The sequence below is a fragment of the Podarcis pityusensis genome, assembly GCF_964106645.2.
Source record: "Podarcis pityusensis genome assembly, chromosome: 2".
In the NCBI taxonomy this organism is placed as follows: Eukaryota; Metazoa; Chordata; class Lepidosauria; order Squamata; family Lacertidae; genus Podarcis; species Podarcis pityusensis.
Window position 1 is genome coordinate 23,410,482 of NC_138029.1, and position 15,546 is coordinate 23,426,027.

Below are 15,546 nucleotides of genomic sequence, written 5' to 3' on the forward strand. Positions count from 1 at the left end.
ATAATAATCCCAATATACCTACTGATTTTTGCCACTGAAGTGCATAAATTTATTATTACTATTATTATTATTATTATTATTATCATCATTATCATTATTAGCAGCAGCTTGTGCCTCAGCTGATGTCAGTTTACTGGGGTTAAAAAATAAAAAAGTGTCCCATGGGGCATTTTCAAACGCCTCAGCTTTCATCTCCGGCTTCTCGGCCTCCGCCTCTCACCCTGAAGAAGGACCCCATCACTCGAGGCGGGAAGAACCGCCGAGCCCGCTTTAGGCGTCTACCGCAGTGCCTGGTGCTGCTACTGCTCTTTTCTCAGAGCAGAGCTGGGAAAGGGAGGGGTCCTCCGGGGATAGCTGTCCTTGTGAGCGCCTATGCGCCTAAGGGTTTCCGGTTCCGGTGAGTCAGTGTCTGTGTCTCTCTGAGGGAGACCGAGCGAGCGGTTTTTGCCTGTGAAGAAGCTGCGGGAGACTGGGAGCCGGACGCGGGCCCAGCATGGCGGACGGCGACGCGGAGCGGGCCGATGGCCGCATTGTGAAAATGGAGGTGGACTACAGCGCCACCGTGGACCAGCGCTTGCCCGAGTGCGAGCAGATGGCCCGGGTGAGGGACTGGGCCGAGGAGGGGCTGAGTCATGGCGCGGCGGGCCGGCCTAGGCCGCGTCGCTCAGAGCCGGCGGCAGCTGGGCCCTGAGGGGAAGGTCGCCGCCGTCCGGCCAAGGGAGGACGGCGGCGCGGGTGGGAGGGCGCTCGGGAAAGGGGGTCGCCGGCGTTGGGCGAAGCCGCGGCGCCCCCGAGGATGGCACGATGGTTGCGAAGGTCTGTATCGTCACGGGCCCATTTTCCTCCCCTGCTCAGGCGGCTGCGGCCACACGGGAGGCTCCTTTTGCGAAAGGGACATGCAAATTTGGGCGGCGAAGGGGGCGGCCGCAGAATGTGGCTCCCCCGCAGCACAATCCGAGAGACATTTGCGGTACAAAGCCGGGATGAAGCTGCTCCATTTCGCGCGCCCCACCCCGTATTTTGGACAAGGGAGACTTCCCAATACAGTGGTACCTCGGGTTACATACGCTTCATGTTACAGACTCCACTAACCCAGAAATAGTGCTTCAGGTTAAGAACTTTGCTTCAGGATGAGAACAGAAATCGTGCTTCAGCGGCGGTGCGGCAGCAGCAGGAGGCCCCATTAGCTAAAGTGCTTCAGGTTAAGAACAGTTTCAGGTTAAGAACAGACCTCCCGAACAAATTAAGTACTTAACCTGAGGTACCAATGTATTCAGTTAAGGGGCTGTGCTGGTCGCGATAGCTTTGTGTCACCGGGACAGCCTCTTGCGCCCCAAATTAAAATGTTGCACCCGAGTAGCTTGGAAGAATGGAAATAGGCAAAGAGACGGAGGGAGAGAGATTGCGACTACAGTATAGTTAAGTGATGATCGGAATAAGGATGCAGCCCCACCGACTGTCTGGAGTAGACATGTATTTGATAGATCAGGGCAGCAGGAGTAATCAAATCTTCTTTTGGATTATAGTGCTGTTCTTGGAACTTGATTAACACATAGCTCAAAATGTGCAGTGTTGCAAATATTTGCTGCATTTGATAAAGCCGCTAGTGTACTGTGGATTGCTTTATCTCGCTTTCAGCCATGGTCAAAGCTGCATCGAGCAGTGCATGTTACCAATATTATGCCTATGGCAGGCATGGCCAAACTTGGCCCTCCAGCTGTTTTGGGACTACAATTCCCATCATCCCTGACCACTGGTCCTGTTAACTGGGGTGATGGGACTTGTAGTACGAAAACAGCTGGAGGGCCAAGTTTGGCCATGCCTGGCCTATGGTTATCCTGAGAGACATAACCAATGCAAAGTTACTCTTTAGTGTCCTTCCTAAGAGTTGTGTCTACTTTTAAACCTCTGTTGCTCTTTTTAAACCATATTGCTTTGGCTAGTGGCTGATGCAAATAAAGATGATTCTGAACCATTTGTTGAAGGTACATAACTCCATGGTGTGTGCTGCACTGTTTAGAATGGTCCTTTAGTTTTGTTGCAAATCTGCATTGACTATAGTTACAGGAGATACCAAAGGAGGAGTGAATGCACCTTTTATTTCTGTAGGAGAGTTATTGTATTTTCTATTCATTTTCTAATAAATAGTACTGGGGCTCTTATGACAATAGTACAAGAAGCAATATAGTGGCTTTAATTTCTAGAGTGAAAATAGCTAATTCAGAACTTATTTTTCTGATGATGCTCCTATCATTTATTCTCCAAAGTATTGCCACTACTTCACTGGGATTCTTTTTATATTTTCTGGAAGCCGCCCAGAGTGGCTGGGGAAACCCAGCCAGATGGGCAGCGTATAAACAATAAAATTATTGTTGTTGTTATTATTCTCCACTGCTCTTTTTCTTGGTTGGGATACTGTTAGTCTGCTGTCTTCTCCCAGCAAACAGGGCAAGTAGCAATTGTAGCTGGACTTGTTCTTGGGCTGTGATAAATTTGTGGCTGCTGGTCCTCTGAGGTGGTTAAAGGACAGGTTACCCTTCTGCCACCCTAGTGGGAATGAAGGAACTGACTATTGCTTCAGGATTCAACTGAGTAACTGTAGAGCTTCATTTGCTTACCATAATTTCTACTAAACACAGGGAACAGGATAGGCAGTGACAGGGCTCTCTCATAGCAGCACCTTCCCCTTTAAGCAACAAGGCTTCCAAGTTAGAAAACTAGCTAATTCCAGGCAAATTGGGAGTATGTTCACTGCTTTTCAAAAAGTCAGGGATCCAATTTGCATCTGGCAAAAAGGGTTGCAGTTATGTCCATAAATTTCCTCTTGTGTACAGTGGTACCTTGGGTTAAGAACTTAATTCATTCTGGAGGTCCATTTTTAACCTGAAACTGTTCTTAACCTGAGGTTCGACTTTAGCTAATGGGGCCGCCGCGCTGCCACCGTGCGATTTCTGTTCTCATCCTGAAGCAAAGTTCTTAACCCAAGGTACTATTTCTGGGTTAGCGGAGTCTGTAACCTGAAGTGTCTGTAACCTGAGGTACCACGGTATATGAATACCGTACATCACAAAATAGCTTTTGATAACACTTACCTAGATAAATGATGGCTGAAGACTTGGCTTCAGTAGCCTTTTATAACTTCTAGAAGTCTCTTAAGAAAGATTGGTCTAGTTATGACTAACTGCAGTCCTATTCTGAAGTCCTGTTGAATTCAGTGGGGCTTACTCCTGGGTAAGTGTGGTTAGAATTGTAGTCTAATTCCAGTTGAAATCAACAAAACAATATTTTGCAATGTATTTAAATCCTCTAGTTTGTAGTGGGAAGTGACCACAATTAACTGATGGCCGTGACTCATTTGGCCATGATTGGGCCCTGTTACCTTCAAAACCTGTACAATAAGGACGGCTTAAAATAACTCCGCTTTTATTCTTGTGTTTTAGGATGGAAGGCTTCAAGAAGCAATTGAGACTTTGCTTTCCTTGGAAAAACAGACTCGAACTGTAAGTATAGCATACTGAATAACATTGCTTTTTAAAAGGTCATTTTAAAAGCCCCCTATTATGGAATATATCATCTAGCACAGGGGTCAGCAAACTTTTTCAGCAGGGGGCTGGTCCACTTCTCCCTCAGACCTTGTGGGGGGCTGGACTATATTGGGGGGGGGGGTGAACGAATTCCTATGCCCCACAAATAACCCAGAGATGCATTTTAAATAAAAGGACACATTCTACTCATGTAAAAACACGTTGATTCCCGAATCCAGCCCCCGGGCCTTAGTTTGCCTACCCATGATCTAGCATGAATTTGTCACCCCTTAATTACTTTTAGCCATCCTATTGTACTTGGCTCTCTCGCAAGGGTTAAAATGGTGAGTCTTTTCCCAGACTTTCAATGCATGCATATGAATGGTGGGGATTTTTATTCATTCTAATAACTATGATTGCAGAAACAAGAGGGTGCAAAAAAGTTTTTCTTTGTTACCACAGCCTACAGGACCATGTGTTGTGCCTAGTGTTGCACCAGAGAGGTTGCACTGTCACAACAGAACTTTCATACCCTTTTGTTCGCATGTACCCCCCCCCCAGATCTGCTCCACAGCTGATTGGGGGGGGCTGGAGGGGACAGGAAAGGAAGTTCCTTTGTATGCACTGAAGTCACTTGTGCCAGTGAAGCTGCTGCATTAGATAAGAGCCCCATGTTCAAATACTGCTAGTCGCTCTTCGGGAAGAAAGAATAAGTGGGTGGGAATAAAAAAAGGGAGATGTTCCTTGTTCTTTTAGCACACTGGTACTATTCCTCTTTGGTAGGTTTACTTGATGTGAGTAGTAGGACAGTGAATTGATCCTTAGCTTTGCTTTATGTAACCCAGATTTCCCTCTTACTTGTGGGCCTCAACTTGTCTTACAAGGTTGAGGACAAATTTCCATTAATAGCTAGTGACTTTTTTGGTAGCGCAACTCCATTTGGAAGTGCCAGGAATCTTTCTTTGTGTTTACACTGTAGAAACGTCTGTGCTTAAGTATATACTTTTGTTTTTTAGGCTTCTGATATGATATCCACATCTCGCATTCTGGTTGCTGTAGTGAAAATGTGTTATGATGCTAAAGACTGGGATGCTCTTAATGAAAATATTATTATTCTGTCAAAGAGGAGAAGTCAGTTAAAGCAGGTAAGATTGTGTTAAGCCATAAGAAGTGTGGGGTGCTCAAAACCTTGTGTCCATATATTATCTCTTGAGTTTGGTAATCATTCATTGTTCCTTGTAGCCAACAACAGGAGGCACCTAGTCTTCCTGCAAAGTGTCTTTGCACCTACTGCCTCCTAAGGAGGGTTACAGGAGAAGAGTAGCGGGCAGAGGGTTTGTGCAGTTTGCAGCAGTTGCTCTCATCCGTGACACTGTTGCTGCGTATCACAAAGTTGCAGCCTGCTGTCATTTTGAAAAAGGTAGTTGTGTCTGTGCCGCTGGTGGTTTTTTTAATAATTCACTATTCCTGTGGCAAGTACACTGGAGGCTTCCCCTGCTGTTCTTGATAATACTAGTTGCCACTAATATCCTGGCAACTGTCAATAGAACATCTTAATTGTGCTGTGGTTTATAGAGTGAAGTTGGCAATGAGCTTTTAAAATAGCCTAATAATGCATGCATATTCTGAATGTAGACAATAAAAAAGCTTTGGGCTTATCAGAAATGCTTTATAAGGCATAGGTTTGGAGTGAATATATGTTAGAGCAACATCCAATAATGCCAGCCTGCTTGCTCAGTGGGAGTTTCTCTTCTTCCCCCTGTGGCCAAGGGCCCACCCCAAAAAAATATTGTAGTCCTGCAGGCCCTCCAACCCTGGTTGCTTTATGAAGATGTCCTAAATTTGTAACATACACATTATATGTTACTAGATGGTGTATGCTTGACTACTTTGTTCATACAACAGTTGTGGCAAGAGCATGCTATGCTGCCTTTTGTTTAGTCCCCCTTCCTTCATTGGGAAGACTTGCTGCCTATTTTTGAGCAACACCACAGGGATATAAGCCACAATTAGTGTGGGAAATGTGTTTAATATGTGTGCATCCATACATTTGATACACTTGCTTCCAGAAATTATTACTGTTGAATTAGATTAACAAACGGCTTAATCTCTACAGATAAATTAGGTATGTGTTTTAGAGTTATGTGTAGGTAATTTGTTATCCTGTTGGAGGTTGCGCGGGGGGGGGACGGGACGGGCGTGATAGACTGATACTTTTTGTATCCAGAAGTAAAACCTCTATTTTCTCAGCTATTTAAGCTTCTTGAAAAATGAAGGGTTTTTTTAAAAAGTAAACTTGTTCTAATGAATGATGACTATTCATATAGATGTTAGTTTGTTTTGACCATCTATTTGCGGGAAGGTGGATTAAAATAAATGATAGTGTACAAAAGACATACAATATTTCTGTGGCTCAAAGTGTTCAATACCATCCAGGCATGCTCACTTGGTTGGTTGGGTGGACAGTGTTCTCGAAGCTACCAGCATGAGTTTGACCAAACTGCGGGAGGCAGTGGAAGACAGGAGTGCCTGGCATGCTCTAGTCCATGGGGTCACGAAGAGTCGGACACAACTAAACAACAACAAGCCACATACTGTGCTAGTATATAACATAAAGGCCTATGTTAACTGTATTGTGAGCTCAAGCTTTGGTCACTGAGAAATAAACAAGGAGTTCTTCTAGTGGAAGTCACTATAGGATATAGGCAAGTTCTGTTGTTTTGCATAAAATGTCTTTTAGACTAAATATCCGTTTTAGCACCTTTAGAGCAAAGCTGCTAAAGTGAGAAAATGGGAGGAAGCATTTGAGCTGAATCCTGCATGAGAGCTGTCTGCTCATTGTGGTTTATATCTTAAGTATAGAAGCAAAGAGTTAGTGGTAACTCCCTTTTCACATCAAATGTGGCTAACCATTTTTAATTGCAAAGTTTTTCCATTTTGACAGGTATGAAACAGCATAAAAAATAGTGTTCAGATAAATGGGCTATGTTGGCATAGGATTACAAGTTTTCTCATTATTTGTATTAGGCTGTTGCTAAAATGGTCCAGCAATGCTGTACTTACGTTGAAGAGATCACAGATCTACCAATCAAACTGCGTTTAATTGATACACTGCGTATGGTTACGGAAGGAAAGGTAAGTATTTTTCCTTTTAAAGAACCGTGCACTTATTTCAAGACTCCCTTGTATACACTCTTGAATCTTAAAACAGCAGCTCCTGTTGATTCTCCAGAACCGATTGTTGGTGGGGACTGCAGAGGGAAGAGCAGAAGGAGAAATCCTGTTACACAAGCAAAGGTCCACTTGTGTGATGTTGGATCTCACCCTATGAGTTGTACCTTTCTAGGTCATATTTGGAGTACCCACAGAAATCAACGAAAAAGATTGTCTAAGGTCTTCCCTGTTAGCCTTGAGCAGGCTTCCTCAACCTCGGCCCTCCAGATGTTTTGAGACTACAATTCCCATCATCCCTGACCACTGTTCCTGCTAGCTAGGGATCATGGAAGTTGTAGGCCAAAAACATCTGGAAGGCCGAGGTTGAGGAAGCCTGGCCTTGGGCATTAATTTTTCCTAATTGTGTTCTGACAGATCCTGGGATGCTGCTTTACCATGGATGAGCCCTACATGGGGGAGTTAGGAGGGGGCTGACCTGATTATTGAGTGAGAGTGCAGCCCTTGGTTTGGTAGCAGTAGTGCTGTGGCCTGTAAGAGCCCATCACCAGGAGCCCTTTGCTGCACTGTGGTGGAATGGAAGTTGGGACCCTTCTCTCCTGGCCCATAAAGAAAGGCCCATTCCTATGGCTGCAAGCAGTGCCATCGCCAGCTTCCCCCCCCCCCCCCCCCGCCAATAGTTTGTGATGATGAGGCAAATCATGCAGTGTTTGTGTGGGCCAAACATACTGCATAAAGTTAAATGCTTTCTGCTTCTTTTATAGATCTATGTTGAAATTGAAAGAGCTCGGCTGACCAATACTCTTGCAACAATAAAAGAGCAGAGTGGTGACGTGAAAGAAGCTGCTTCAATTCTGCAAGAACTTCAGGTGAAGGAGCATATATGCTCGAATACATGACATTGTTTGAAGTACTGCAACTTTAACCCTTTTTAAAATACACTTTTAAAAAAATCTTGCTTCAATTGTCACTGTAGTAGAAATGGAAAAAATGACCAAACCAGGAGCTTTTGGTAACTATCTTTGTATTTTGAATATGTTTTACAGCAGTGCATTTATATGTTAGGCTGGATCCACACAATGGGGCTTTCCTGACATCTTCCATTCCTCACTGCATTCTAGTGGGGTGGGTGGGACTATTTAGAAAGGTTTGGGATGGAGCTTGAGTGTGTGTACACGAACGCTGCAGCAAGACTGAAAAATGGGAAAATTCAGTCGGGACTGTTTTGCACACTTTGTAGAAATCTTTGCAAAGCTTAGGTGCTGTCACTGTGAAGATTGCCAGCTTTCTAATAATATTCTTATAACCTCATTTTCTGGGCTGATGTGCTAAACTGATTTCTGTCAAGAACCAGAACCAATAAAGGTTCTCTATATGAATTATGCAGACTGTATTTAAACAGATAACGAATCGTTAATACAGTGGAACCTCGGTTTTCGAGCATCTCGGAAGCCAATCAATTCGTAAGTCGAACACCGCAAACCCAGAAGCAATTGCTTCTGTTTTCAAACGCACTTCAGAAATTGAATGGCTTCCGCTGCGTGCTTTTCCATTTTTTCAATGGATTTTGCCGACCGCCCATTGAGCCTCGGTTTTCAAACGTTTCAGAAGTTGAACGGTCTTCTGGAACGGATTACATTCGAAAACCGAGGTTCCACTGTACATTTTGCCCCCCCAATGCTAAATGTTGCAATGTACTTGAACCATTTGAACTTCTAGTACAATTATTACAAATTTCTAGTTTACTGTCCTTAAATGGATAAAAATTGGAATTAGTTATTGAATTGCTTTTATCACAGAATGCTATTTGCTATTCTTAAACAGTTTGAAAAAGCTTTCACCCTTCAGCTATTGGCTGCAATGGTGTCAGGTGACTTTATTATCCAGTTGTATTTTAAAAGGTACAGTACAACTTGCGCTGCCCATAAAAAGCAAGACTTGAGTGAGAGACTAGGGTGATGTCTGCTGTTTCCAGGAATTCTTCTCATTCTGAGAGTTTATTTGAACCCTGGGTGAGAACCCGGAGGGTATGTCAGAAGGAAAATGAATTATATTAATAGCAACTTTGCATTAATGTAACTTTTTTGTAATATTTTCAGTTGTCTTTTGCTTCAGTTTTCTGCACATTGCTTAATTTTTTATATATTAAGCAGTATAAAAATTAAATCACTTGAATACTATGGGGCAGGGGTGTATTTTTCTTGTGAGCTGTTAGTATAATAGGCCTGGTAAAACATCTTTAGATTCCTAAAGGTTGATGTCAATTTGATGTCAAGACTTGGAAAAATGTCTGATGAAAACAAATTAATAGAAGTCTGGTTATGGAAATATGTACAGCAAATAGGGTATGCAAAACAAGTTATCTGCAGATCAACAATAAATACAAATCAGGGAGTGGAATTCAGTGTTGTGGTAAGGTGATCACTCTGTCAGTGGAAGCATTTCTCCCTTCTACCCGGCCAGATGGGCTTGGAAGAAGAAGAAGAAGAAGAAGACTTATTAGTATTACCCCACCATACACTGTTCTGTGGGTTCTCCCAGCCCTCCCATGGAGCTTGGTGGGGGAGAAGTTCTGTTGAACTGGCTTCTTCTCTAGCACAACAGTTCAGTTGAATCCAGCCCAAGATTTTTAAATTTCAAAGTTTTTCTAAGAACAGCAGTACCTGAAGTTTAAAAATTTAAAGTATAGTAACTGAAGCATAAATGCTGGCATGTAAACTGTATTTGTATGTCTACAGAAGCCATCTTTCTGTACACTTATGATTTAGTTGCAAGACAGCTTTGATGGATAATTGTACCTTGCAAGCTTTAGTTTTGCATATCGGTCTATAAAGTATTAATACATTCTGAATTTTAGGTGGAAACCTATGGATCAATGGAGAAGAAGGAACGTGTGGAGTTCATCTTGGAGCAGATGAGGCTTTGTCTGGCTGTGAAAGACTATATCCGAACTCAAATTATTAGCAAAAAAATTAACACCAAATTTTTCCAGGAAGAAAACACAGAAGTAAGTCTGGTGGTGGACAACTTATACTAAGCTGGTTTAGGGGGTGTTATGGGCATGTTTTAAATGGATTTCTCTGTCACATTGGGGAAATTTTACAACCATTTCTGTGTTTAACCTGACACTGTGTTACATTTCAGAAATTAAAACTGAAATACTACAATTTAATGATTCAACTGGATCAACATGAAGGTTCCTACCTTTCCATTTGTAAGCACTACAGAGCCATTTACGATACTCCTTGCATCCAGGCTGAAGGTGAAAAGTGGCAGCAGGTAAAAAAAGACAGAAAGAGAAAGTAGCAAATACACTGTAACCTGTTCAATTGTCTGCAAAAAATATCACGTAAAGGAACATTCTTTTTTTATCATTTGCTATTGTTTTGGAGAGGGCTGCTGTTCTGCACTGTGCTCAAGATTTCACTTTCTTGAATTTCTTCATGTGGCTTAGTTTTCTTTGTGAGAACCCCCTCCCCCCAAAACAAATCAATTGGTCACAGCCATAATATTATTTTCTGTTGACTACATTATAGCTAAAGCTGTGCCAGTGGAGTAGATTCCATTCAGACTATATAGAAAACATCTGAAGACTTACGTTCAGACAGTTCACAGGCTGATACTGCAACTTCAGAAGAAGCAGGCAATTAGCCAATCCCAGCCTTAACCCATGCATCATGAACCTAACACAATATCTGTTTTCCTTGCCTGCATAATTTAATGAGAGGGCAGGATCTCTCAGCATTCCATTATCCACTGCAGTGTCTACTCAGTAAGCATCTGAAATGGGCCTGATTGTCATACATTTGAGATGTAGAAAGCTGCTAAGGAGGCAAGAACTCCTTGTAGTCTGCTCCCACTTTTGCACTAGTGTCAAGAAACCAGCATCACCTGAATTATCTTCCTTGCTTTGGTAATATTTGAAAAATCTCTGTCATCCAATTCAAGTGTGCAGATCAAGCAAACAGTATAGTCCTATTTCAGATTGTGGGTGGGGGCTGAATTAATGCCAGCTAACTTACATTACAGCTTTCCAAAGGAAGGAATTCGTTTAAATGCAAGACTGCCTTTTTATTGTTTGCATGTTACTTTTCTTACATGAATCATTACTTCCATTTTTAAAAAAAAAATCTAGAATGTCCCTAAAGAGCAAGGGATGTATAATAATTTTAAAATGCTGGTTCTAAATAAGATTCCTGTTTGCAACACAAGATTGGATTTGATGACCGATGTAACATCTTGCAGCTCCCTGCTTGTGTGATCCCATAAGGTGGAGTCAATTTTAGTACCTTGGGTTGTATCCAGTGGTTGCGAAGGCAGGTGTTAGCTCATGCAGCCAATCATTCTCTTACTTTCTCTTTGCGTAGCCATTGGCTATAGCCCTCCGTAAATTACAGAAAGTTAGATTCATAGGTTGTCTTCTGATCAAGCTGGTGATTTCAGCTTTGTGTGTTTGTTTGCTTTCTTGCATTGCTGACTCTTGTTCAACTACAAAATCAAGTTTCTTCCTATCTTCTTTTAAACAGGCACTGAAGAGTGTTGTTCTCTATGTTATCCTGTCACCTTATGACAATGAACAGTCTGACCTGGTACACAGAATAAGCACTGATAAAAAACTAGAAGACATTCCTAAGTACAAGTATGTAGCTTTCCTGTTGGCATGCTAATATACTGAGAAACTATCCCCGTAGAATTTGGTGTGACATTTGAAATGTTGTGAAAGCCAGCTAGTCAAGATGTTTATTTAAGGTAGGGTGGAGAACCTATGACTACTACTGCAACTCCCATCATCCCTGACCATTGGCCATTCTGGCTGATCTGGAGGGCCACAGGTTGTTCCCCCCCCCAACTGACAATTTGTAAAATGGCTCAGGCGTTTGTACCCTGCTATTGCACATACAAGTAGGGATTTACATTCACAAACTTTCACATATTATTTATAACAAACCAAATCAGAACTGGCATCCTTGAAGTACATTCTGCAGTGAACATGGACATACATTTCTGTATACTGTGTAAATGCAATTCTCTGAATTATTTTTCTAATATATTAATAATCAAAAAGAAACTGCTGTGTTAAATACATTGGTAATGCTGGCAGAAATCTTAAAGGCAAACCTACTATGTTAAGGTGAAGCAGAACAACTTTGTCAACCAACAATTTACTGAGGCTTTTTTATCTCTCCCCCCCCCCCCCCAGAGATCTTTTAAAATTATTTACCACTATGGAATTGATGCGTTGGACTACCCTGGTTGAGGAATATGGAAAAGAATTAAGGGAAGGTTCTCTAGAAAGTCCTGCAACAGATGTGTTTGGTTACACAGAGGAAGGTGAAAAGCGATGGAAAGATTTAAAAAACCGAGTTGTGGAGCATGTAAGTTCAATCTGCTTTCTAGCAACAAGTTAGGACTAGGAGGAATACTATTTCTGACAATCATCCTGTTTATAAAATGTTTTATTAAAAAAAAGTGTCGGGAGCTACTGCTCAAGTCAGGATGTAGTTAACACATTCTAGCAAAGTGTAAGACCCGTGTGTGTGTGTGTGTGTGTGTGTGTGGTATAACAATATAATATCTCAAACATTCTTTTGGAAGCCGAACGTCCGATGGGGATTCCGCAGCTTCCGATTGGCTGCAGGAGCTTCCTGCAGCCAATATGAAGCCGCACTTGGTTTTTGAAAGCTTTGGAAGTCGAACCAATTTCCGGAACGGATTCCATTCAACTTCCAAGGTACTACTGTATACGTATATAAAAGATTTTAGGAAACTGGGGATTAAGGTAGGTTTATGTTATTTTATAGTCCCTTCTGATTAGCTGTGTGCATGTGTAATCTGAGAGTGTCTTACATACTAGCTCAAATACCAAAACTATATAATTGCTTGGCTTGTGCTACATCAGCCCTTGATTTCATTACAGCATATTATTTTTTTGTATTTCAACTGCTACTTTCTGATCACCTTCTATTCTTCTTTTCTTTTAGAATATTAGAATAATGGCAAAATATTACACCAGAATCACCATGAAGAGAATGGCACAACTTCTGGATTTATCAATTGATGTAAGGGATTCTCAGAATTGCTGAGGGCTTTTGTATCATCCTCTTGTTTCCAAAACTGCCGCCTGCAGGTTTCATTCAGGTGGTCCACGATGTGCCTGTGAAGAGCGCTTAGAGTAAATACAGTAAAATAGGATAGAAGAATGGGGGACGCGGGTGGCGCTGTGGGTTAAACCACAGAGCCTAGGACTTGCCGATCAGAAGGTCGCGGTTCGAATCCCCGTGACGGGGTGAGCTCCTGTTGTTCAGTCCCTGCTCCTGCCAACCTAGCAGTTCGAAAGCACGTCAAAAGTGCAAGTAGATAAATAGGTACCGCTCCGGCGGGAAGGTAAAGGGCGTTTCAGCACACTGCTCTGGTTCGCCAGAGCACATGACCCAGAAGCTGGCCACATGACCCAGAAGCTGTACGCCGGCTCCCTCGGCCAATAAAGCAAGATGAGCACTGCGACTGGACCTAATGGTCAGGGGTCCCTTTTCCTTTACCTTTAGAATATAAGAAATATAAGGAGCATTTTAAAAATACTATAAGAAATCATACCGCATCTAGCACAGCACTTTGCAGTTGCTACGACAGGCAGAAAACTCTTGAAGTGGTCTGTCAAGACTCTCAACAATTTTCAAGTGGTCTCGTGGGGGGGCGTATTTGGGGACCACTTTTGTTCGATTTTTTTAGTTGAACCTGCTCTTCAACATCTGTTGCAAAAGACATTATATGGAATTACATGATCTCAAATGCACTCTTAACCAGCTAACCTTTCTGCGACACTGTTATCAAATATAACTTTGGCCTGTGTCACACAAGATTTCCTTGACATGCAATAGTACTTTTCTTCTGTACTACATCTTGGTTTGAGAATACTCAATATAGTTGCATCGCTGGAGACACAATTTTTAAAAAACTGTTTGAAATAAGAACGAGATAGCCAGACCAATGAAGTTGAAATGTATTCATTTCGGTGGAACAAAATCAAAGTCTGGATATCTTTGTCATGTTTCTATTTGTTTGTTTGTTTTATATTTATATCCTCCCCTTTCTCTTGAAGAATTCCCCTAAGAGACAATAGAATGTCACTCAAAGCAATTTTAAAAATTTTATCACCTAATTCAGTGCTGTTTGTTTGCTTTACAGGAATCTGAAGAATTTTTGTCCAACTTAGTGGTGAATAAGACCATCTTTGCAAAAGTAGATAGGCTGGCAGGAATTATCAACTTTCAGAGACCCAAGGACCCAAATAACTTGCTCAATGACTGGTCTCACAAGCTCAATTCACTGATGGCTCTAGTTAATAAAACTACACATCTCATTGCCAAAGAGGAGATGATACATAACTTGCAGTAAGGTGCTTCAGTGGCCTTAATGCTTTAGGGAGGCATTGAATTGGTTATAGAAAAAGACTTTATCCCACTGCATATTTGGTTTTTTCATCTCTTCCCTCCAGGTGAAATTTAGAACATAATCTCTCTTGAAGAATTGTTGAGAATTAAGTTCCTTTGATTATTCATTTGGTTTATAACACTTTTTTTGCTGCAATTGATGGAAAAACACAATAAAATTGTATTGCCTGTGTAATGGAAATGGCCTTTGATTTATCCCAGTTTGCCCTCATTTGTCCAGCAAATATTTTTGCATTGTCTATCTCTATGATCTTCTTACCCTTCCAGGTGTATAAGTATGTTGTAATATTTTCTTTTATAAAGAAATGTAACAAGATTATACTTCAGTGTTAACCTTAAGTACCATTGTGTCTAGAAATGTCAGGTATGGAACTGAATTCCCATTTTTATTCCAGTGTTGTGGAATGGTAGTTTTATAGCAGAATGTGACCTAACAAAGGCAGCATGGAGCAAGTTGTACCTTATTTTCAATTTCCTATGGATAAATGTCTTTTGTTTGACTTGTATCTTTGCTACATTAACACTTGAGTAATTTTACCACATAATTGCAGGTGGCTCATCTTGTCTTGATAACTGTCTATATCAGGGGTCAGCAGACCTTGTGGGGGACCGGACTATATTTTGAAAAATAATGAACAAATTCCTATGCCCCACAAATAACCTAGAGATGCATTTTAAATAAAAAGGCACATTCTACTCATGTAAAAACACACTGATTCCCGGACCGTCCGCGGGCCAGATTTAGAAGGCGATTGGGCCGGATCCGCCCCCCGGGCCTTAGTTTGCCTACCCATGATCTAGATTGTTTTAAGACTTTAAAATGAAAGCACAATGTGAATTAGTGAAGCCGGTGTTTTAATCTTCTGTTCTAGACTTCCACCTGAAGAAAAACCATATAGCTTAGGCTATGGTCCCTAAAGTAGTGTCTGATACAACATGTTCAACAAATATGTCTGTTATAAGGATATGTCATTTTTAATTAAACTAGATGAGCCACGTTTGGATGTAAAATGAATTCTTTTCCCGTTAAAGTTTTTGAAAGTTCTTAGGACGGTGCTGTAAGTGCCTCAGAAACTCTTGGTCCCATGATGGGTTACAACAGTATAACAACACAGCGTTAAAAATATTCCACCAGCATGAATTTTTGCTTGGCTGTAGTCCATTCCACTTAGTTAATAGAAGGCCCTCCAACTTTCTGAAGCTGATTGCTGTTAGGCATAATATTAGGCATCTTAGGCATAGTATAGGTTGTATCAAATTCAGCCTGTGAGCAGAGCAATGTAGAATGGGGCTGCACCTTCCTTTCCTCCCTCCAGCTCTCTACCCTTAATATAAACCATAGAATTTGGAGACCACCCCACAACACGGGGGGGGGGGATTTCTGTAGGTGAAACTGAAAG

At 41.8% G+C, this 15,546-nt stretch overlaps 1 protein-coding gene across 1 annotated transcript; it reads left to right on the plus strand.

Moving 5' to 3' along the window:
- Window positions 1-381: 381 nt before the first annotated feature.
- PSMD12 (proteasome 26S subunit, non-ATPase 12) lies at window positions 382-14,327 on the plus strand. The gene is made up of 11 exons (XM_080994789.1): window positions 382-601; window positions 3,441-3,500; window positions 4,541-4,669; window positions 6,552-6,659; window positions 7,460-7,564; window positions 9,553-9,702; window positions 9,840-9,974; window positions 11,222-11,334; window positions 11,896-12,070; window positions 12,677-12,754; window positions 13,881-14,327. The coding sequence occupies exons 1-11, from the start codon at window positions 494-496 to the stop codon at window positions 14,088-14,090; spliced, it is 1,371 nt and encodes a 456-aa protein (XP_080850915.1). The 5' UTR covers window positions 382-493; the 3' UTR covers window positions 14,091-14,327.
- Window positions 14,328-15,546: the final 1,219 nt, after the last annotated feature.